The sequence below is a fragment of the Ylistrum balloti genome, unplaced genomic scaffold (genome assembly GCF_031769215.1).
Source record: "Ylistrum balloti isolate Yb309-2 unplaced genomic scaffold, AGI_CSIRO_Ybal_v1 Utg371186, whole genome shotgun sequence".
In the NCBI taxonomy this organism is placed as follows: Eukaryota; Metazoa; Mollusca; class Bivalvia; order Pectinida; family Pectinidae; genus Ylistrum; species Ylistrum balloti.
This window is the reverse complement of record NW_026782646.1, coordinates 77,762-104,762: the sequence shown is the minus strand read 5'-3', so window position 1 is coordinate 104,762 and position 27,001 is coordinate 77,762. Positions and strand designations below refer to the sequence as shown.

General features: G+C 33.8%; 1 protein-coding gene across 1 annotated transcript in view; it reads left to right on the top strand.

Annotated features, from left to right (window-relative positions):
- Positions 1–27,001, top strand: part of LOC132561265 (soluble scavenger receptor cysteine-rich domain-containing protein SSC5D-like) — a 38,777-nt gene that overhangs the window by 10,887 nt on the left and 889 nt on the right. Inside the window, exons 2-6 of the mRNA XM_060225992.1 lie at positions 12,239–12,386; positions 12,613–12,815; positions 14,816–14,960; positions 18,692–18,912; positions 19,105–19,243. Coding sequence (XP_060081975.1) covers positions 12,239–12,386; positions 12,613–12,815; positions 14,816–14,960; positions 18,692–18,912; positions 19,105–19,243 — 856 coding nt within the window. The remainder of the gene's footprint in view (positions 1–12,238; positions 12,387–12,612; positions 12,816–14,815; positions 14,961–18,691; positions 18,913–19,104; positions 19,244–27,001) is intronic.

Genomic DNA, 27,001 nt, shown 5'->3' with positions numbered 1-27,001 from the left:
GCTCATAATTACCAATTAATTTTCCAAAAATGTTCACCAACATCCGTACCTGAAATAAGAAATATTAACAGACAAGCTCATCACTAATCGTGATTAGATTAATACCAACTATGCACCTGTATTTGTTACTCATATCAACAAATTAGGGAGTTGTTTATTTATAAACAGTATCTGTATACTAGATTTACAGTTAATGAAAAGTAAACATAAACATTGATTTCCTCTGATTTAAATGTTTAATATCATAAGGGCAAAAGGAATGATAACCTGGTTTTGGTATTTAAATGTGGACCTTAATATCTCCATCTGTGGTAAACTTATCCGAGTAAAACAAGAATAATGAAAATACCAACCTGTCAACAAAATCTTATTTCAACCTCAAATGTTTTGGAAAAAAAGGGCAAAATATCAACAAGAGAAATACTTACATAAAACTCATGAACAACAGTACAAGGCGAATAAGAATAAGTAATCTGAAAAAGTATTAGACTTTTTGATATGCGTGCTCTAATCCTACATACACTTTGGGGAAAATGATGTCGGTTGTCCATTTTCTTCATTTTTAATCTATTTTTTATCCCCATGTTTTGATATTCTTAGAAAGCTAATACCCATATTTTGCAAACTTAAAGTATGCTATAAAATTCTTAACCTTTTTTCGGAACAGAATAAGTAATCATTATACTTCGTATAGAGAGAATAAATGACCTCTGTAGGATTGTACAGTATATGGGTAGGTAGAGAGAATATAGAGAGGATAAATGACCTCTGTAGGATTGTACAGTATATGGGTAGGTAGAGAGAATAAATAACCTCTGTAGGATTGTACAGTATATGGGTAGGTAGAGAGAATATAGAGAGGATAAATGACCTCTGTAGGATTGTACAGTATATGGGTAGGTAGAGAGAATAAATAACCTCTGTAGGATTGTACAGTATATGGGTAGGTAGAGAGAATAAATAACCTCTGTAGGATTGTACAGTATATGGGTAAGTAGAGAGAATATAGAGAGGATAAATGACCTCTGTAGGATTGTACAGTATATGGGTAGGTAGAGAGAATATATGACCTCTGTAGGACTGTACAGTATATGGGTAGGTAGAGAGAATATATGACCTCTGTAGGATTGTACAGTATATGGGTAGGTAGAGAGAATATATGACCTCTGTAGGACTGTACAGTATATGGGTAGGTAGAGAGAATAAATGACCTCTGTAGGACTGTACAGTATATGGGTAGGTAGAGAGAATATATGACCTCTGTAGGATTGTACAGTATATGGGTAGGTAGAGAGAATATATGACCTCTGTAGGATTGTACAGTATATGGGTAGGTAGAGAGAATATATGACCTCTGTAGGATTGTACAGTATATGGGTAGGTAGAGAGAATAAATGACCTCTGTAGGATTGTACAGTATATGGGTAGGTAGAGAGAATATATGACCTCTGTAGGATTGTACAGTATATGGGTAGGTAGAGAGAATATAGAGAGAATAAATGACCTCTGTAGAATTGTACAGTATATGAGTAGGTAGAGAGAATATAGAGAGAATAAATGACCTCTGTAGAATTGTACAGTATATGAGTAGGTAGAGAGAATATAGAGAGAATAAATGACCTCTGTAGAATTGTACAGTATATGAGTAGGTAGAGAGAATATAGAGAGAATAAATGACCTCTGTAGAATTGTACAGTATATGAGTAGGTAGAGAGAATATAGAGAGAATAAATGACCTCTGTAGGATTGTACAGTATATGAGTAGGTAAGCATCCGTGAAAAAAGTTGTTCCGTCATGAATTTATAAAGAAATTTATAAGGAACAGAATTTTCTAACTGAATATGTAATTTTATTCTGAATATATCATATTATATCATGTTATGTTTTGTTTTTTCAATACACTGTGACGCTAACGTGACCTCACCACAGTCAAAGGAATTTCTTTCATAAGTTCAAGAAGTGACATCATAAGGGAGCTCTGTTCATATTGCATAAGTATAATCAACATCAGCCTTCACCTCTCGTGTGACATCCGAGTATCGCGGGTTTGTCTGTGAGTTGACGACATCCGGATGTCACGGGTTTGTCTGCGAGTTGCCGACATCCGGGTGTCACAGGTTTGTCTGTGTTGTCGACATCTTGCGAAAATTCGTGCGTCTTGTCCTTTCAAAGCAGTTCTCTTTTTAAACATCCTCCGTCTATCCTTGTTCGTGGTAGCTCTCTGTGCCCCGGATCGAATGATCGAAAACATATTGTTTTACTGCTGTCTGACCGTTTATTTGTCTGTTATCAACATTAACCTTGTCCATAACTATTTCACCATGAGAGGTAGGGCTTTCAATTTAGCATACATGTTCCTTGTGACAAGACCTTTTCTCGTAGTACTAAATTTTTTTTATCATGTTACCTTGACCATGACCTTTGACCTACATTTTAAAACTTTAAACATAAGTTGCACATAAATGTTTCACAAAAAGTGCATTCAATTACTAAATGTCTTGTACAGTACAGTTGTAATGTACCACATACGAATTTCGTTGCAACTAGGGGCATTGAGTTTGATAAACACATCTTGTTTATTGCTATGATGATACTGGTACAGTTTATAATCCTATTTTACCCTGCAAACACCTGGCAGTGATTACAACAATGTCTAAATATATTTACTAATTCTGCGTTATTCCAACAGACACACACTAACTTCTAAAGCGTATGAAATTTGTTTATAGCAAAACACACGCTGTTTTTAACGATTTCCGCAAGATGACAGTTAGAGAGTGGACACAAAACATACATCATGAAATTCGCTAACAAGATAATGTGACAAAATATTTTGGACATTTCTAGATATCGACCTCTACCAGCCATTACTAGTGTTGACAAAGAGGCTGTTTCCTGAGTGACACTTTGGTCTGACACAAGGTGACCCTGCAATACTTAACTTGACCCATTTCATCATCTTTTACTAAGCTCTTAACAACTCTACACCACCGACATGAAGTCCACACTTCTATGGAGGCATGTAACTGCCATCTACTTGTCGTGTTGCCATGATTATTTATCGCGACAAATTGTCAGATTGACAAAATTTGTCATGACAAGTAGATGACAGCATCAAGGCACCATAAATATCAGTGAGAAGTTATGTTATGCTTGTTAGCATACAGTAGGAACGGAGGTGACTTTAACCTCTTAGTAATTGAATGAGTGAACCCTTTTGGTAAAAAGACATGGATCCCTTTGAATGAGAGACAAAAAGCCCCTTTTCACCTTTGATTACATTATATTCAGATTTTACATCTGAACGTTTTGGCATTTGCTTAAATGTCTTGTATCTTGTATAGCTGTAAACTATATATTCTGCATAAGAGGTTTTCATACATATATATCTCAAAGTTTATTTTCTACATATCAACCGGATTTCGAATAATTATGTTTTCGTTTTGGCTTGGCAAAGCAAACCTTTAAAAGTTTGTTAAGATATTAATGTCTCTTTGACATTTTTTTCGCGTTCCCTTCGTTTTGATGAATGTAACTTACGTAAAGAGAGTAAAAATGTCACGTGCGTACCTTGTATAAAAACGATTATACGAAATAAGTAAATCAGTTTTTATAGCAAAAATAAGGAAAAATAAGAAAAAAACAATGACTGAAAGAAATGTTGAAAGATTGGAACTGGCGTCAACTTTATCAACTTATCAAAAAAATGGATGTTTATAATGCATGGGAATTATTTCAAGTTTATGTAATGTGTACAAGACCCGAGAAAACCAAATACAAATTATGGATCATTTTCAAGTTTTATAAGTAGGAATTCTTTTTCATGAAATGTTTACTTTTCCCCACAAAACACTACCACGGACGTCTTTCCATTAAGCTGTATGACAAGCGTGAAGATTTCTATATCCTTCATGTGATTTTTCATTTGGAGGGGTAACATGAACCCATCAGTTTTACAACGTTATTTACCATAGGGGAAAATATTCTCCGATACTTTACTCTTTTTGTGTACAAATTAATGATGTTATTGTTATCATTGTTATTATGTATAACTTATCCTTATCTTCCAAACCATCTTGCACGAATCAGATATCCCCTTCTATATGTTTTGTGGATAAATAGGTGTTAGACATTTCAGCATCTGAAAACAAAGAAAATCCTAATGAATGAAAAAAATGAAAGGGATCGCCTTCGGTTCCTTCACATAACCAATCAGTTGTCCAGGCAAAATCAGGGTTTGTTATTAAAATAAACACTTTGCCATGAAAGATGACTCGTAGTGAAAATAACCTTACCATGAAGAGACTAAACACATTATGAAGCTGTTTGCATTTGAGATCATGAGGGGTGGTATGATATGAACGACTATGTAGAAAGTGCCAGACTGTAAATCAAAATAATAAGCCGTCCACCCCCTTACGTTTGTAATGCATGTTAATGTTGATAAAGACCTACATGTCTGTTTTTTCGGTCTTTTAAAACGATAAGATCTACTTCCGGTTTTTCCGAATAACTCGCGTTACACTTTTAACACTAGAATTCGCTTGATATATTAAAGTAGTTAAGGTTTTCTTTTTATTATTTTGTTACTATTATTGTTATTGTTTATTTTAACTAGTGTTATCCAGGAAAAATCTGTGAAAATAAGGCTTCCAATATCGACTTTTCTGCAGCCATTCAGAGATAAGCTGAACTTTTGTAGAAGGTCATTTAAGGTCAGCTGCATAAGGGATGGGGGTGGAGGAAAGACTCGAAGACTTAGCAAGCATGTGCCGAGTATATATCATGATCTCAATCTGCCTGGGATCATTTCTACCATATATATGCTAAATCAGTCTTTGAAGAAAGTTGATTAAAATTGAAAACGATAGTATGTGACCTATTTGGGGTGCCATGACCAGGTATGTAAAAGAAGCATGAGAGATAAAGGAAAATATCCATGAAGTTGGGAGATGTACCCGGTATTCTTGCGTTTCCAATATAAAAAGATATTGTATGAGTAAAATTGAAAATGGCCGATCTTTTGTAAATAAGACAGATATTGGGCACAATCTTTCAAAAAAAAATCAATATAAATAATGCCAGTTTTCTTCTTTTGTTTTGGTTTTTTCTTTTTCTTTTATTCTTTTGTTTTGCGTAGTGCAAGCTACATGTCAAAATAATTGAATATTGTTATACAGTAGACTCAAGAAAAACGATGAAATGGAAATTATTTACCATTATCTCTTTTTGATTATTGAAAATTACTGGCAAAACTAAGACTCAGCAACTATAACTTGGAGGTTGAAGTTGGTAGGCCTAAATTTTGTTATAATTTGGAAAAGTTCATGTTATCTTCAGATAAATGCTACTGTAAAAATATAAAAAAAAACCCCAGCTTTGAGTCATTCAGGTAGTCCAAATCTATGGTATTACCTAATGACCCACAACTTTTTATCAAAAAGTCAACAGACGAAGGCAGACTCAGAGATTGCTTGAACTTTTACTATGATAGTAAAAAGTTGACGTTACACGAGAAAACATACTGAAAAAGTGGTGCTAGGATTCCTTGACCAAATTTTAGTCAGGGATAACACTACATGATACAGCTGACCACAATTGCTCAAAGCTTGGTTAGAAATAACAAAAGGTGTACAAAACATTTATATCTTATCTGGATATATAGGCTAAATAAGCATGCGTTCAGTATATTATTATTATCCCTTTCATAACACAGTGACTTTCAAAGGAAAATTGACATTGAAAAGATATCATTCAGACCTGTTTCAATAAGTCTACAACCGAGAAAGGATTAAGAATGTTCCCAATTTTATTCAATTCATATTTGAAAATTTCACTAACCACCGGTTAATTCTTACGAAGCTTTGAGCAACCGGAACCTGGTGTCCTTACATGATCCTTTAGTGTACTAAATATTGAAGGAAGAAAGGGTCAAGTATAACTGCAAATGAGAAATGAAGGGGCAATCTTTTTTATTTCCATGAGACAAATATCAAATATGAAAAAAAAACTAGTAAACGTATTTTTATGATTATTGTAATCATGAGTTTGTGTTTCTAGCAAAGTACAAAGTTTGAGAACTGTGAAATACACTAGTTGTCGCAATATCTAGGTGTTTATTTTTCCTACAAGTTACCCTGACGTCAAGTAAACGCCCACTTACGGTGACCTACATCCTTGACAAACTTAATCGTATGTTATGTTGTCCGGATCCCCGGTACTCTAGATAATTTTCTAACAATATATTGTTCTTTTTAAATGTTTGTACCATGCCTGAATAAATTCATACAGAATTAATCTACCTATCTTTGCGTCGGCATTAAGTTTGTCAGTCTTCTGACCGATTCGAAAGTTTAAATGGCGAATTTTGTAAATAAAATTAATTACAAAATCGACCACTATTTCCATAGGTATTGGTTCGCCTAACACGTTTATCAACTTTTTTGCAATTAGTATTTGAGACATATTTGGTCTGCAATCGACAACATTGTCGGTGAGGTTTTGAAAAAAAACAAAACAATATCGACCTAATACAATTAAAAATGTACCGACACAAATATCCCACGAGTGGAACTTAAACGGAGACATTCCTCATAACAGTCCTGTCTGTAACGTAGGCTTCTAAGGGTGGAAGGAACGTATCATATCTTTATCCAGCAGGTTGAATTGTTGCTTTGTCGAAAAAATATATCATATCTATCTATAAAAGTGCATTTCATGACAACAGACATTTATACATATATCACTGAAATCACACACAAATTTATATAAACATTATTACATATTTTACAATAGACAGATATATCATATCAAAGTTGTCTATCATATGGCAATGAACAAATATGTTTCTTATCAATATAAACAAAACATATCTTATTACAACAAAAATATATTTTATTACAACAAAAATACATATATCAACAAAAGTACATCTCTTATAGCAACAAAAGTACATATCTTGTTGCAACAAAAATACATATTTTATTACCGGAAAAATACATATCTTATTGCAACAAAAATACATATTTTATTACCGGAAAACCACATACCTTATCAAAACAAAGATACATATTACAGGGAAAATACATATTTTATCAAAACAAAAATACATATTACAGGGAAAATACATATCTTAATACAGAAAAAATACATATCTTGATACAGGAAAAATACAGATCTTATTAAAACAAAAATACATATCTTATTAAAACAAAAATACATATCTTATTAAAACAAAAAAACATATTTTATTACCGGAAAAATACATATCCTATCAAAACAAAAATACATATTACAGGGAAAATACATATCTTATTAAAACAAAAATATAGATCTTATCACAGGAAAAATACAGATCTTATTTAAACAAAAACACATATCTTATTAAAACAAAATACATATCTTATTAAAACAAAAATACAAATATTATTTCAAATAAAATGCATATCGTATTAAAAGAAAAATACCTATCGTAATAAAATAAAAATACATATATTATTTCAACAAAAATGATTATCTAATGACAATGAATATACAGATATTACAATAATGAAATTAGAGGTATTATAACTATAAAAATACATATCTTATTAGAGCAGAACTATATATCTTATTTCAGGAAAAACACATATCACAATGACAAGTCATATCTTGTTATGAACAATTAGAAAACGAACTTTTTTGCATTGGTTTTGTGCACCCCAGTTTCCTCACACAATAAGACCCCGCGCACGATTTCATCCTACCAACAAGAGCGATTAAGAAAATCTGGAAGAAACTTATTTTGTGTATCTATTTATTCTCATTTGATACAACACACCAATTCATTAAAAAGCAAGGAAACTATTCGCAGATTAGCAATAGACCGGTTGACCATGAAAGTAAGAATTTGGTAATAAGAAAAAAATACTGTTTGTCTTGTGTATATTTTTTCGTTATTACATAGCTAATAAGTTCGTCCTTGACTTAAGACATCACTTCCCAAGTGAATAGCTGATGTTGAAATCTGGTTCTCGGTTAAGGTAATTACGTCTATGTAGACCAGTGGGAGTCTCAAGTAAATATTAAACGCTTCACCCTTATGTTTTAACACACAGGATGGTGATAAAGGATAATTTGTCAGCGTTTTACGCGCTTTTTTTAACGATAAGATCGACAAGTTGTTTTCTAACACAATAAGTGTTTCCATAGTGCCAATGCTTCGTAAAGAGCCTGATAAATACAAATTTTTCAAAGTACTGTACAGACAATATTCTTTAAGAAATCTGAGAAGTCCAATCACCCTCTAGGGATTCAAGTTAGTATTAGGAGATTTAAACGAAAATTTATCATTTATCTACATTCATTACAGGAGACCAATTAACGAATAAGCAATATACAGCTTGTTTACAATTTCTCGATTTCGAACTTCCATATAAAAGATAACGTGTATGCGAAAAATGGAAGTAAAACATTGGCGAAGGACTTAAAGTATCATCACAGCATAGCAACGATATCAACGTGAAACTTCTCTTAGACCATGATAATGTGTTATATAAATCTATATCATTTAAACAAGTGTCTGATATAATATTTGTTCAGTAAAAATAGTTTAAAGAAAAGAATGGTTTATTTCGTGAAAAATATGCATTATTAATGGTTCTTATTTAATTCGAGTGGAATCTCTCCTAAGCAAAGTTATTTGAACAAATTGCACATACTTACGACGCACCAGGGAAGGTGACACCTTTCTACTCCATTGGTATTCAGCTGTTTCGCGTACTTTAAGGGGTAGGAACAAACACTTCAACCTGTAATGAGGACGGGAGGGAATTCATTCTTTTAAATGCCAACAATATTGCTTAGTACGGTAAATGAGATATCTTTAATCTATTACTAACGGGGGTTTGATGTTAGAGATGTCCGAGACTCTAGAAATGCTTATCCTAGTATGTTTGAATGATAATAAGGATTTTGTACCAAAACTGGATCTGACACATTTTCTATTTATAGAAATTGCATCGATATTCACACAAAACTGTAACAGAATGTTCATTTCTATTTAGACACAAAGATATGGGCTCACTTTAATATCATGGAGTGATTTTATTAGTGTTATCGGGTCTACGTTTTCCCATCTAATATCATGCGATAGACCAGGATGAATAGCGGAAGACTGTCATGGTTCATTTTATCTTATACTTATCACACTTCATTGGATTTTAAATACAAGCCCCCAAAATGACTTTTCTCAGTGCGCTTATTGACAAAGTGTGGAATTACTCATTTTTTGAGGTGGTTTTATGGTTGAGATTCGCAAATACATTTATATACTTGTTACTTTAACACTTAATACTTTAAGCTGTTTGATTATTCATATTAATTTTTTTTCGTAATTTCAACCTACGTAACTGACGTGATATCGAAGTTGGCTTCCAAAAGTACGTTATATCATTACGTTTTAAGCGATCCAAATGTTCTTTTTTTAAATGTACACCACGGTAAAATATAAGAAGATAACAGGCTTTTAAGTAGGTATAAATTTCTGCTTTTAATAGATGGTGGACAGAATTTCCTCCAACGTTCACCTCTTCTTAGTTATAGACGAACAAAAAGAAAGCAGTTATAACAAACTCATCCTACACCCTTTGTCCAAGAACGTTAAACAGCAATACGTCTAAAAGTATCACATTATAGTAGTTAAAAAAACAACCTATTATCATGTTTAAATCCTGTATAATGTTACTCTGTTTTCTAGTAAAACTGCCGTAGTCATACCTCTAACCTTACCTTTGATGTATGCCTTTGTAGTCATACCTTCAACCTTATCTTTGATGTACGCATTTGGTAGTCATACCTTCAACCTTACCTTTGATGCAAGCTTTTGTAGTCATACCTCCAACCTTACTTTTGATGCACGCCTTTTGTAGTCATACCTTTAACCTTACCTTTGATGCACGTATTTTATAGTCATACCTCCAACCTTACCTTTGATGTGCGCCTTTTGTAGTAATACCTCCAACCTTACCTTTGATGCACGCTTTTGTAGTCATACCTCCAACCTTACTTTTGATGCACGCCTTTTGTAGTCATACTTCCAACCTTACCTTTGATGTACGCCGTTAATAGTCATACCTCCAACCTTACTTTTGATGCACGCCTTTTGTAGTCATACCTCCAACCTTACCTTTGATGTGTGCCTTTTATAGTCATACCCCCAACCTTACCTTTGATGCACGCCTTTTGTAGTCATACCTCCAACCTTACCTTTGATGTACGTCTTCGTAGTCATACCTCCAACATTACCTTTGATGTGTGCCTTTTATAGTCATACCTTCAATCTTACCTTTGATGCACACCTTTTGTAGTCATACCTCCAACCTTACCTTTGATGCACGCTTTTGTAGTCATACCTCCAACCTTACCTTTGATGTATGCCTTTTATAGTCATACCTCCAACCTTACCTTTGGTGTACGTCTTTGTAGTCATACCTCCAACCTTACCTTTGATGCACGCTTTTATAGTCATACCACCAACCTTACCTTTGATGCACGTCTTTTATAGTCATACCTCCAACCTTACCTTTGATGTACGCCTTTTATAGTCATACCTCCAACCTTACCTTTGATGAACGCTTTTGTAGTCATACCTCCAACCTTACCTTTGATGTACGCCTTTTATAGTCATACCTCCAACCTTACTTTTGATGTACGCCTTTCATATGTATTAGATTTGTGTTATCCTAGCATGTTAAATCTTAAATACACAGTGATAAGACCTCCATCTGTTTTATTAGACAGTTGGAACTTTTGTCCAATTGCAGTATAATACACACATCTGTCGCAAACTGTTAAAAGATAAAGATAGATTAAGAAAAACAAATAAGACGTGTTGGAAATATTTGGTCCATGAAGGTATAATACTTAAGAAATAGAAAGGAATTTCCACACTGTATTTCTGTAACTAGTCAAATAAACACTACAAATCAACTGGACAGTATTATTGTACCAACATCAAGCAAGAATCAGCCATTCTTGATAGTGTTTCTTTAGAGATTGAAATACAAGTTTTTGAATCATTTCTTTTTGAACAATAATGTTTAGTTTCAACCAGGTCAGGATGGTACAATCTTCGCTTTCACACCGGCCATGAGAAAGAAAAAGAAAAGAAAAATGATCTTAAGAATCATCATAGAAACCGATGGTATTCTTCTCATCTTCCGAATAGATCCTTCTATTACTACTCATCTATAAAACTTTTTGCATTTTATCCTTTAGAAATTCCAAACCAATTCATATCATTATGTGTTGTGTCGAGGGAAAAGCCTTTTCCGAAAGCCATGTAGCATTACAGCTCAGCATGTCGACATGGTAAAGTGGTGTGTGAAGATGATTGTAGTATATATCTGTATATCAACATATACACGAAGAAGATTAATCTATCGGGGACTATTTAGAATATTTATCTAAGCACGAACATAACCTTTTACGACGAATCGAATCTTTGGAATTCAGGAGTATTCCTGTTCGTGTGCTATTGTGTGACCCAGTCTTCTACAATGCTAGTTGATTTTACTTCTCAGTCACCTACCATCTACCTTTTCATGTTCCTTGCAAAGTTTACATAAACATTATACACTTTTTATCACAACTTGATAATTTGTTACAATTTACAACTTTTTTCATTACAGTAAAATTTGATATGTTTAGTATACAACCCAGTAAGTCCATACCGATATTAGCCATACGTCTGGTTGCTCCTTGTCTTGTTTCTAGTTTTCTTAGTATTTTGTTCCAGTTTAAGGTCTTGGGTGAACCGCTTGTGTTCTTGACATGTCTGGCCACTAACTGGTAATTTTCATACACCCTATTCATTGTGTTGAATTCCCGTGTGAGCAAACTAATAATAATAACCGAACAAAAAAAATCACATGGCTGTCGTTGTTTGATATAACAGAACAAAGCATGTATGGCCACTAACTGGTAATTTTCTTGCAACCTATTCATTGTGTTTGTTTCCCGTGTGATCAAACTCATAATACAAACCGAACAAAAAAGTTCTTATGACTGTCGTTGTTTGATATAACAGAACAAACACATGTCTGGCCACTAACTGGTCATTTCCATGCAACCTATTGGATTCCCGTGTGAGCAAACTCATAACACAAACTGAAACAATGACCGTCTTTGTTTGATATAACAGAACAAAGCATGGTTTGTTACCGAAACGTATTAATACATTATCTTTCATTATTTCAGTTGAGCCTGGCACACTGCGTCTGGCTGATGGTCCTTCGATGATGGAGGGACGTTTGGAGATGTTCTACAATGGAGAATGGGGAAGCGTATGTGGGAAAGATTTCAGTCTCAACGAGGCTATAGTTTCCTGTAAACAGATGGGTTTTAGGTATAGTTCCTTCCACTGTGGATAATGTATTTCAGCTAAATTATATATTGAGATATAATACAATGAATACATGATGACCAGCGTTAACTTGATATTGAGTGAATACCACATCTTATCGTCAACTAGTTAATTGGATTAAAAAATGGAATATAAACATCAATTTCAGCACCTTTAACCCATCATTTTCATCACAAATTAACAAATTGGATTGTTTTGTTACTTGCAGACCTGAGAGTTATAGATTCGGCTACATGGTTGGGACGGGACCAGTATGGGGTCCATTCGGTTGTTCGGAGGCTAGGACGGAGAACAGACTATTGGACTGTCGTAATGATATTGATAACGGTGAAACGGTTTGTAATCATGGACAAGATGTGTGGTTGGTCTGTGTGCCGGATACGGGAACTACCACTCCAAGTGCAGCTGAGGGTATGTACAAAAAGCATTTTATCATCCCCCTAATCATATGATTGTGTAACGTGCACCCTCTGGTAGCGCATGTGCACGCGGGATCTCGATTTAATCAAAGTTAACTGCTCCAGAAGTGTATTTGGACTCCAAGGCTACCTTGCCGAGCAACTGAACAACTTTATGTACAAAACTATCAAATACCAATAGCAATATATATACAAATGTAGCCTGGACAGTGCATCTGTCCTCTCGACTTATAATACGCTTCACCTGGACATTATCCAGCATTATATCTTCGTTTTGTTTTGAAACGAACCTAAATTTCTGGGTACGTTCCGGGAATAATTGTTGAATTTTATCGCTTCCACGGTAGATGCGTTTCTATCACTTTTGTGAACACCTCCGTTCTGCCTCTGACATGAGTGTAGCCAATAAAATGTCAACGACAACATTATCTATGTGAATATTGACATTAAATTGTCACCATAGAGACAGACGTTTCCGGTCTAACTTGTCTGCTACGTTGCTCCAGGAAGTACGCAAGTACCGGGTAACCTACGGGCTTGGATTACCAGAGCAGTCTTCAGGTGGTGACCCGTTATACAGGAAGCTTTGTGTAGCTTCTTGCGTCTACAGCCCATCTCTTATTGGCGCTGTAACCCAATATAACGTACATTACAACCAGCAGAGTAGCCTTTACAAGCAACTCTTTATTCAGAAGCTTCTGGTTTTGTTAAATGTAATAACGTGTTCTTACATTGCTTTCCACCGACTCGTGTAATTAATAAGGCATCGAGACATTTTCCAACCAAAAGTACTGACTTTAATAAGTATTTCTGAAAATCATGTTCCATGGCACAAGTATATTTACATAACTAATCAATTATTCAATTATCATCAAGAAACTTGTAAAAACACACATAAATCATAGAAATATTATTAATAAGTGTATAATCTGTTAATAGTGGTTTTGATCAAATTCAGCTAATTATGAGTAATTAAACAAAAATTAATATAACCAAATGCCTAACGAAACGTTTAGTCGACGTGGGTCAAAGGGAGACAACTCCAATTGAAATTACACAGTAATCACAATTGTTGCTTTAAGGTCAAGGACGCCGATTCTAAACTTCATTTCCTACTTATCAAACTATCACACCCATATCAAGAACCATACTTTCTAAAACCATTTTGAATTTAAGGATTGTAGGGTCAATGTCATAGTATCTATTTTTAGAAAACGCTATACCGATTTCATGTCATTTCTGGATGAATTTTAATCATATTTCATACACAATTTTATTGCACATCCATTTTGCATTTGAAACTCGAGGAATCTTTATGATTTGTAATGCCTTGTTTTGATGATAACTGATGACTGACAACTGATGACAACTGATGACTGACAACTGATGACAACTGATGACTGACAACTGATGACTGACAACTGATGACAACTGATGACTGACAACTGATGACAACTGATGACTGACAACTGATGACTGACAACTGATGACTGACAACTGATGACGTTTGATTTTGAGTAAGATTCTGTAAAACGTTAAGTATATAGCAGACTAAGATTACCCAGGCATTTATAAGGACAAATGATGATGTTTATTTTGGAGTTAGATTCTGTGAAACAATTACATAACTCCAAAATGAAAATGTGATGATGAGGAAACACATTATCACTTACATGGTTCGTTAGTTTCTATTCAAAAGCACACACATAGCAATATTTTATACATTTTCCCCAAAATATAAGAAATTCTGATAATACCTTACCAGATAAAATCAAATTATTCTTTTCATTTCCGATTGGAAGGAAATCCTGCAGATTAAATGAATGATTTGAATGTCCAACTTTGGCATTGAAATACAAGTGCGTGGGTATCTGTGGTTTTCTATACAGACTGTACTTCGTACATTCCCATATCAGAGAGACTATTTCGTTTTGACCAACATCATGTCATCATCTTCAATATATATCTTACACGGCTTATATATACTTACAGGTGACGTCCGTCTGATCAACACCAAGGACGGTACTATCGGCGCAGGTAGAGTTGAGATCTATCATGAAGGAGTTTGGGGAACTGTGTGTGATGACCAGTTTGAAGAGGATGATGCACGCGTGGTATGTCGGCAGTTAGGATACAGGTAAATCACGTGGACGGTTGTTACGTGTGCTATATTATTCTATAACGTTCCTTTCTCATTGAAATTGTTTTCCAAAATAAATAAACACAATGTAGTCCCCGAGTTGCCAGAAAACACTATAGGAGAACAGTTACCAAGGCAACGAGCTATAACATGTATGATTAATAACATATATGGAATATAAATTGAAAAACTAACAACAACAACCCCCCCCCCCCCCCCCCCCCCCCAAAAAAAAAAAAAAAATAAAAACCAAACAAACAAGTCTGATTCGAAAAATAAATTCTAAGTTCTATCTGCAGTGAACTCCTGTATTAGTTAAGTTGTGCATTTAGCTCCGTGTTTGCTTTGTTGTGCTTTAGAAACATGATTATACTTTTCCTTACTGAACCGACTTATCGATATCGTAGATGGCAATAAACACTGATGTACAACACCTAGTGCAAGGGACATTACCCTTACGTGCATTTAGATCGCGTGAATTTTACCGGGGGATTTACTTGGTATAATGCCTAGAGATCAGTATGATGAAGGAAGGCGATACGCTCTCACTAAATAGATTACAGATGATTAACAATCAGCTTTCTAATAATTATCACGTGACGTGTTAGGAACAGTTAGAGTACGGGTAATTCAAATATGATATGTTAACGGAGTATAGGTAAATCGGGTATGATATGTTAACGGAGTATAGGTAAATCGGGTATAATATGTTAACAGAGTATAGGTAAATCGGGTATGATATGTTAATAGAGTGAACAGTATAAACATATAGGTAAATCGGTTGATATGTAAACGGTATGATATTATGTTAACAGAGTATAGGTAAATCGGGTATGATATGTTAATAGAGTATAGGTAAATCGGGTATGATATGTTAACAGAGTATAGGTAAATCGGGTATGATATGTTAACGGAGTATAGGTAAATCGGATATAATGTGTTAATAGAGTATAGGTAAATCGGGTATGATATGTTAGCCGGGTATAGAAATTCGGGTATGATATGTTAACGGAGTATAGGTAAATCGGATATAATGTGTTAACAGATTATAGATAAATGGGGTATGATATGTTAACAGAGTATAGGTAAATCGGGTATGATATGTTAACAGAGTATAGGTAAATCGGGTATGATATGTTAACGGAGTATAGGTAAATCGGGTATGATATGTTAATAGAGTATAGGTAAATCGGGTATGATATGTTAACGGAGTATAGGTAAATCGGGTATGATATGTTAACGGAGTATAGGTAAATCGGGTATGATATGTTAATAGAGTATAGGTAAATCGGGTATGATATGTTAACGGAGTATAGGTAAATCGGGTATGATATGTTAATAGAGTATAGGTAAATCGGGTATGATATGTTAATAGAGTATAGGTAAATCGGGTATGATATGTTGATAGAGTATAGGTAAATCGGGTATAATATGTTAACGGAGTATAGGTAAATCGGGTATGATATGTTAATATGTTAACGGAGTATAGGTAAATCGGGTATGATATGTTAACGGAGTATAGGTAAATCGGGTATGATATGTTAACGGAGTATAGGTAAATCGGGTATAATATGTTAACAGAGTATAGGTAAATCGGGTATGATATGTTAACGGAGTATAGGTAAATCGGGTATGATATGTTAGCCGGATATAGAAATTCGGGTATGATATGTTAACGGAGTATAGGTAAATCGGGTATGATATGTTAACGGAGTATAGGTAAATAGGGTATGATATGTTAACAGAGTATAGGTAAATCGGGTATGATATGTTAACAGAGTATAGGTAAATCGGGTATGATATGTTAACAGAGTATAGGTAAATCGGGTATGATATGTTAATAGAGTATAGGTAAATCGGGTATGATATGTTAATAGAGTATAGGTAAATAGGGTATGATATGTTAACAGAGTATAGGTAAATCGGGTATGATATGTTAACAGAGTATAGGTAAATCGGGTATGATATGTTAACGGAGTATAGGTAAATCGGAGTATAGGTAAATCGGGTATGATATGTTAACGGAGTATAGGTAAATCGGGTATGATATGTTAACGGAGTATAGGTAAATCGGGTATGATATGTTAATAGAGTATAGGTAAATCGGGTATGATATGTTAACAGAGTATAGGTAAATCGGGTATGATATGTTAATAGAGTATAGGTAAATCGGTTATGATATGTAAACGGAGTATAGGTAAATCGGTTGATATGTAAACGGAGTATAGGTAAATCGGGTATGATATGTTAACGGAGTATAGGTAAATCGGGTATGATATGTTAATAGAGTATAGGTAAATCGGGTATGATATGTTAACGGAGTATAGGTAAATCGGGTATGATATGTTAACGGAGTATAGGTAAATCGGGTATGATATGTTAACGGAGTATAGGTAAATCGGGTATAATATGTTAGCCGGGTATAGTTAAATCGGGTATGATATGTTAACAGTTAACATATAGGTAAATCGGGTATGATATGTTAACGGAGCATAGGTAAATCGGGTATAATATGTTAGCCGGGTATAGTTAAATCGGGTATGATATGTTAACAGTTAACATATAGATAAATCGGGTATGATATGTTAACGGAGTATAGGTAAATCGGGTATGATATGTTAATAGAGTATAGGTAAATCGGGTATGATATGTTAACAGTTAACATATAGGTAAATCGGGTATGATATGTTAACGGAGTATAGGTAAATCGGGTATGATATGTTAACGGAGTATAGGTAAATCGGGTATGATATGTTAACGGAGTATAGGTAAATCGGGTATGATATGTTAACGGAGTATAGGTAAATCGGGTATAATATGTTAGCCGGGTATAGTTAAATCGGGTATGATATGTTAACAGGGTATAGGTAAATCGGGTATGATATGTTAACGGAGTATAGGAAATCAGGTATGATATGTTAACAGTTAACATATAGGTAAATCGGGTATGATATGTTAATAGAGTATAGGTAAATCGGGTATGATATGTTAACGGAGTATAGGAAATCGGGTATGATATGTTAACGGAGTATAGGAAATCGGGTATGATATGTTAACAGTTAACATATAGATAAATCGGGTATGATATGTTTACAGAGTATAGGAAATCAGGTATGATATGTTAACGGAGTATAGGTAAATCGGGTATGATATGTTAACAGAGTATAGGTAAATCGGGTATGATATGTTAACGGAGTATAGGAAATCGGGTATGATATGTTAACGGAGTATAGGAAATCGGGTATGATATGTTAACAGTTAACATATAGATAAATCGGGTATGATATGTTTACAGAGTATAGGAAATCAGGTATGATATGTTAACGGAGTATAGGTAAATCGGGTATGATATGTTAACAGAGTATAGGTAAATCGGGTATGATATGTTAACGAAGTATAGGAAATCAGGTATGATATTGTGACAGGTTCTATGGATACCGAGATAGTTAGAGTTTAGGTAAGTGGAGTATGATTGGTGACTGAGTACAGGTAAATCAAGTAAAACATATCGACAGGTACACAAAAAAGTAGGATATCTAGATAGTAATGGGACAATTACAATCATTTATGAAATGTAGACAGTTTCGGTAAGTATGTGTGATATGTAGATATCTTTTTCTATGTTACCCTGTATACTTAAATTTATCAGCACTTCCGGTAGTCTGTCTACATGTTTTTATTACATTATTTATATTCTAAATCACAGAGCGTTTATCTTTATTTTTTAGCGGTGAAGCTAGAGTTTTTACAGAAGCTTATTACGGCCAAGGCAATGATCCTACCTGGATGGATGACATCAACTGTAATGGCGGTGAAGATAGGTTAGCCGACTGCAGTTTCGCCGGGTGGGGAGAAGAGGACTGTTCTCATGGCGAGGATGTAGGGGTTCAATGTACATCCTACGGTACAACAACGTCTACATCAACTACAACTCCTCCTGATATAGAGGGTAAATATCAAGATTTCATCAGTCCAGAACTCTGATCATAAAACGGTAGTAACTGCAATCAGATCTCAATGAAAAATGATATTAAAATCTAGATACAAAACAGCACCACTGTAGCAATAGGTTAAATAAGTGAAGGATTGAAATAAGTTTATACTGCAACTGAGAGGTGTGAATAAAATTGTGTTCCGACAGGACGAATCCGACTAGTTAATGGTAACAGCCGTTACGAGGGCCGAGTGGAGGTGTTCCATAACGACGTGTGGGGTACAGTGTGTGACGACAGTTGGGACAACCGTGACGCTGCTGTTGTCTGTCGACAACTAGGATACAGGTAATGTTTAAAAGTCCTTATAGTTCCATACTATCATTGCTCAAACTGTGATAAAAGGTTAAAACACAGTACATTATTATAAACGATAAAACATGATAAACTTTGATACCCGATAAAACAGGGTAAACTTTGATACCCGATAAGACTTGGTAAACTTTGATAAACAATAAAACATGATACACTTTGATACACGATAAAACATGATAAACTTTGATAAACAATAAAACATGATACACTTTGATACACGATAAAACATGATAAACTTTGATAAACAATAAAACATGATACACTTTGATACACGATAAAACATGATAAACTTTTGATAAACGATAAAACATGATACACTTTGATACACGATAAAACATGATAAACTTTGATAAACAATAAAACATGATACATTTTGATACACGATAAAACAGGGTAAACTTTGATACACGATAAGACTTGGTAAACTTTGATAAACGAGAAAACATGATAAACTTTGATAAACGATAAAACATGATAAACTTTGATAAACAATAAAACATGATACACTTTGATACACGATAAAACATGATAAACATGATAAACTTTGATAAACAATAAAACATGATACACTTTGATACACGATAAAACATGATAAACTTTGATAAACAATAAAACATGATACATTTTGATACACGATAAAACAGGGTAAACTTTGATACACGATAAGACATGATAAACTTTGATAAACAATAAAACATGATAAACTTTGATAAACGATAAAACATGATAAACTTTGATAAACAATAAAACATGATACACTTTGATACACGATAAAACATGATAAACTTTTGATAAACGATAAAACATGATACACTTTGATACACGATAAAACATGATAAACTTTGATAAACAATAAAACATGATACATTTTGATACACGATAAAACAGGGTAAACTTTGATACACGATAAGACTTGGTAAACTTTGATAAACGAGAAAACATGATAAACTTTGATAAACGATAAAACATGATAAACTTTGATAAACGATAAGACATGGTAAACGTTGATAAACGATAGGACATGATAAACTTTGATAAACGATAAAACATGGTAAACTTTGATACACGATAAAACATGATAAACTTTGATAAACGATAAAACATGGTAAACTTTGATACACGATAAAACATGATAAACTTTGATAAACGATAAGACATGATAAACTTTGATAAACGATAAGACATGATAAACTTTGATAAACGATAAGACATGATAAACATTGATAAACGATAAGATAAAGTAAAACCATGAAAAACGTTAAAAGAGTCACCTATGATCAATGATAAAGATAATTAAACCATAAAAAACTTTGTTAAACTATGATATACGATAGAACAATAAACTATGATATACGATAGAGTAATAAACTATGATATACGATAGAACAATAAACTATGATGTACGATAGAGTAACAAACTATGATATACGATAGAGTAATAAACTATGATATACGACAGAACAATAAACTATGATATACGACAGAACAATAAACTATGATATACGATAGAGTAATAAACTATGATATACGACAGAACAATAAACTATGATATACGACAGAACAATAAACTATGATATACGATAGATTAATAAACTATGATATACGATAGAACAATAAACTATGATATACGACAGAACAATAAACTATGATATACGATAGAGTAATAAACTATGATATACGACAGAACAATAAACTATGATATACGACAGAACAATAAACTATGATATACGATAGAGTAATAAACTATGATATACGATAGAACAATAAACTATGATATACGATAGAACAATAAACTATGATATACGATAGAGTAATAAACTATGATATACGATAGATATACAATAAACTATGATATACGATAGAACAATAAACTATGATATACGATAGAACAATAAACTATGATATACGATAGAACAATAAACTATGATATACGATAGAACAATAAACTATGATATACGATAGAACAATAAACTATGATATACGATAGAACAATAAACTATGATATACGATAGAGTAATATACTATGATATACGATAGAACAATAAACTATGATATACGATAGAACAATATACTATGATATACGATAGAACAATAAACTATGATATACGATAGAACAATAAACTATGATATACGATAGAACAATAAACTATGATATACGATAGAACAATAAACTATGATATACGATAGAGTAACAAACTATGATATACGATAGAACAATTATATACATAAAAACAACGACACCACAGGGTAGGGCAAATACTTCATATATACATAAAGACAACGACACCACAGGGTAGGGCAAATACTTCATATATACATAAAAACAACGACACCACAAGGTAGGGCAAATACTTCATATAGACATAAAACCAACGACACCACAGGGTAGGGCAAATACTTTATATATACATAAAAAACAACGACACCACAGGGTAGGGCAAATACTTCATATATACATAAAAAACGACACCACAAGGTAGGGCAAATACTTCATATATACAAAAAAACAACGACACCACAGGGTAGGGCAAATACTTCATATATACATAAAAACAACGACACCACAGGGTAGGGCAAATACTTCATATATACATAAAAACAACGACACCACAGGGTAGGGCAAATACTTCATATAGACATAAAAAAACAACGACACCACAGGGTAGGGCAAATACTTCATATATACATAAAAACAACGACACCACAGGGTAGGGCAAATACTTCATATATACATAAAAACAACGACACCACAGGGTAGGGCAAATACTTCATATATACATAAAAACAACGACACCACAGGGTAGGGCAAATACTTTATATAGACATGAAGCAACGACACCACAGGGTAGGGCAAATACTTCATATATACCTATAAAAACGACACCACAGGGTAGGGCAAATACTTCATATATACATAAAAACAACGACACCACAGGGTAGGGCAAATACTTCATATATACATAAAAACAACGACACCACAGGGTAGGGCAAATAATATATACATAAAAAACAACGACACCAAAGGGTAGGGCAAATACTTCATATATACATAAAAAATAACGACCACACAGGGTAGGGCAAATACTTCATATAGACAAAAAAACAACGACACCACAGGGTAGGGCAAATACTTCATATATACATAAAGACAACGACAACACAGGGTAGGGCAAATACTTCATATATACATAAAAACAACGACACCACAGGGTAGGGCAAATACTTCATATATACATAAAAAAAAACGACACCACAGGGTAGGGCAAATACTTCATATATACATAAAAACAACGACACCACAGGGTAGGGCAAATACTTCATATATACATAAAAAAAAACGACACCACAGGGTAGGGCAAATACTTCATATATAAAAACAACGACACCACTGGTTAGGGCAAATACTTTATATATAAAAAAAAACAACGACACCACAGGGTAGGGCAAATACTTCATATATACATAAAAAACAACGACACCACAGGGTAGGGCAAATACTTCATATATACATAAAAACAACGACACCACAGGGTAGGACAAATACTTCATATATATATAAATAAAAACAACGACACCACAGGGTAGGGCAAATACTTCATATATACATAAAAACAACGACACCACAGGGTAGGGCAAATACTTCATATATACATAAAAAAAAACAACGACACCACAGGGTAGGGCAAATACTTCATATATACATAAAAACTTCATATATACATAAAAAAAACGACACATAAAAACAGGGTAGGGCAAATACTTCATATATACATAAAAACAACACACCACAGGGTAAAATACTTCATATATACATAAAAACAACGACACCACAGGGTAGGGCAAATACTTCATATATACATAAAAACAACGACACCACAGGGTAGGGCAAATACTTCATATATACATAAAAACAACGACACCACAGGGTAGGGCAAATACTTCATATATACATAAAAAATAACAACCACACAGGGTAGGGGAAATACTTCATATATACATAAAAACAACGACACCACAGGGTAGGGCAAATACTTCATATATACATAAAACAACGACACCACAGGGTAGGGCAAATACTTCATATATACATAAAAAACAACGACACCACAGGGTAGGGCAAATACTTCATATATACATAAAAACAACGACACCACAGGGTAGGGCAAATACTTCATATATACATAAAAACAACGAAACCACAGGGTAGGGCAAATACTTCATATATACATAAAAAACAACGACACCACAGGGTAGGGCAAATACTTCATATATACATAAAAACAACGACACCACAGGGTAGGGCAAATACTTCATATATACATAAAAACAACGACACCACAGGGTAGGGCAAATACTTCATATATACATAAAAACAACGACACCACAGGGTAGTTCATATATACATAAAAACAACGACACCACAGGGTAGGGCAAATACTTCATATATACATAAAAACAACGACACCACAGGGTAGGGCAAATACTTCATATATACATAAAAACAACGACACCACAGGGTAGGGCAAATACTTCATATAGACATAAAACCAACGACACCACAGGGTAGGGCAAATACTTCATATATACATAAAACAACGACACCACAGGGTAGGGCAAATACTTCATATAGACATAAAACCAACGACACCACAGGGTAGGGCAAATACTTCATATATACATAAAAACAACGACACCACAGGGTAGGGCAAATACTTCATATATACATAAAAACAACGACACCACAGGGTAGGGCAAATACTTATACATATATACATATAAAAAAAACAACGACACCACAGGGTAGGGCAAATACTTCATATATACATAAAAACAACGACACCACAGGGTAGGGCAAATACTTCATATATACATAAAAACAACAGGGTACACATAAAACACAGGGTAGTACTTCATATATACATAAAAACAACGACACCACAGGGTAGGGCAAATACTTCATATATACATAAAAACAACGACACCACAGGGTAGGGCAAATACTTCATATATACATAAAAAACAACGACACCACAGGGTAGGGCAAATACTTCATATATACCTAAAAAAACGACACCACAGGGTAGGGCAAATACTTCATATAGACATAAAACCAACGACACCACAGGGTAGGGCAAATACTTCATATATACATAAAAAAAAAAAACAACGACACCACAGGGTAGGGCAAATACTTCATATATACATAAAAAACAACGACACCACAGGGTAGGGCAAATACTTCATATATACATAAAAACAACGACACCACAGGGTAGGGCAAATACTTCATATATACATAAAAACAACGACACCACAGGGTAGGGCAAATACTTTATATATACATAAAAACAACGACACCACAGGGTAGGGCAAATACTTTATATAGACATAAAACAACGACACCACAGGGTAGGGCAAATACTTCATATATACATAAAAACAACGACACCACAGGGTAGGGCAAATACTTTATATATACATAAAACAACGACACCACAGGGTAGGGCAAATACTTCATATAGACAAAAAACCAACGACACCACGGGGTAGGGCAAATACTTAAAATATACATAAAAAATAACGACACCACTGGGTAGGACAAATACTTCATATATACATAAAAACAACGACACCACAGGGTAGGGCAAATACTTTATATATACATAAAAACAACGACACCACAGGGTAGGGCAAATACTTCATATATACATATAAAAAAATATAAATATATTATAAAAACAGACACCACAGGGTTACTGCTTATATACATAAAAACAACTTGCTTCATTTTCACGGTAAAAATATTATAAGTCCCATGCTTCAGCATAGAATCATGCTTAAACAACGACAACACTAAGTATACTAGAATCATGCTTTAACAACGACACCACTAAGTATACTAGAACCATGCTTTAACAACATCACTACGTATACTAGAACCATGCTTTAACAACGACACCACTAAGTATACTATAACCATGCTTTAACAACATCACTAAGTATACTAGAACCATGCTTTAACAACATCACTAAGTATACTAGAATCATGCTTTAACAACGACAACACTAAGTATACTAGAATCATGCTTTAACAACGACACCACTAAGTATACTAGAACCATGCTTTAACAACATCACTACGTATACTAGAACCATGCTTTAACAACGACACCACTAAGTATACTAGAACCATGCTTTAACAACATCACTAAGTATACTAGAACCATGCTTTAACAACATCACTAAGTATATTAGAATCATGCTTTAACAACGACAACACTAAGTATACTAGAACCATGCTTTAACAACGACAACACTAAGTATACTAGAATCATGCTTTAACAACGACATCACTAAGTATACTAGAATCATGCTTTAACAACGACAACACTAAATATAGTAGAATAATGCTTTAACAACGACACCACTAAGTATACTAGAATCATGCTTTAACAACGACAACACTAAGTATACTAGAATCATGCTTTAACAACGACACCACTAAGTATACTAGAATCATGCTTTAACAACATCACTAAGTATACTAGAATCATGCTTAAACAACGACACCACTAAGTATACTAGAATCATGCTTTAACAACGACAACACTAAGTATACTAGAATCATGCTTTAACAACGACACCACTAAGTATACTAGAATCATGCTTTAACAACATCACTAAGTATACTAGAATCATGCTTTAACAACGACACCACTAAGTATACTAGAATCATGCTTTAACAACGACACCACTAAGTATACTAGAATCATGCTTTAACAACGACACCATTAAGTGTACTAGAATCATGCTTTAACAACGACACCACTAAGTATACTAGAATCATGCTTTAACAACATCACTAAGTATACTAGAACCATGTTTTAACAAAGACACCAATAAGTATACTAGAATCATGCTTTAACAACGACACCACTAAGTATACTAGAATCATGCTTTCACAACGACAACACTAAGTATACTAGAATCATGCTTTAACAACGACAACACTAAGTATACTAGAATCATGCTTTAACAACGACACCACTAAGTATACTAGAATCATGCTTTAACAACGACACCACTAAGTATACTAGAATCATGCTTTAACAACGACACCACTAAGTATACTAGAATCATGCTTTAACAACGACACCACTAAGTATACTAGAATCATGCTTTCACAACGACAACACTAAGTATACTAGAATCATGCTTTAACAACGACACCACTAAGTATACTAGAATCATGCTTTAACAACATCACTAAGTATACTAGAATCATGCTTTAACAACGACACCACTAAGTATACTAGAATAATGCTTTAACAACGACATCACTAAGTATACTAGAATCATGAATTATGCTTTAACAACGACACCACTAAGTATACTAGAATCATGTTTTAACAACGACAACACTAAGTATACTAGAATCATGCGTTAACAACGACATCACTAAGTATACTAGAATCATGCTTTAACAACGACACCACTAAGTATACTAGAATCATGAATTATGCTTTAACAACGACACCACTAAGTATACTAGAACCATGTTTAACAACGAAATCACTAAGTATACTAGAATCATGCTTTAACAACATCACTAAGTATACTAGAATCATGCTTTAACAACGAAATCACTAAGTATACTAGAATCATGCTTTAACAACATCACTAAGTATACTAGAATCATGCTTTAACAACGACACCACTAAGTATACTAGA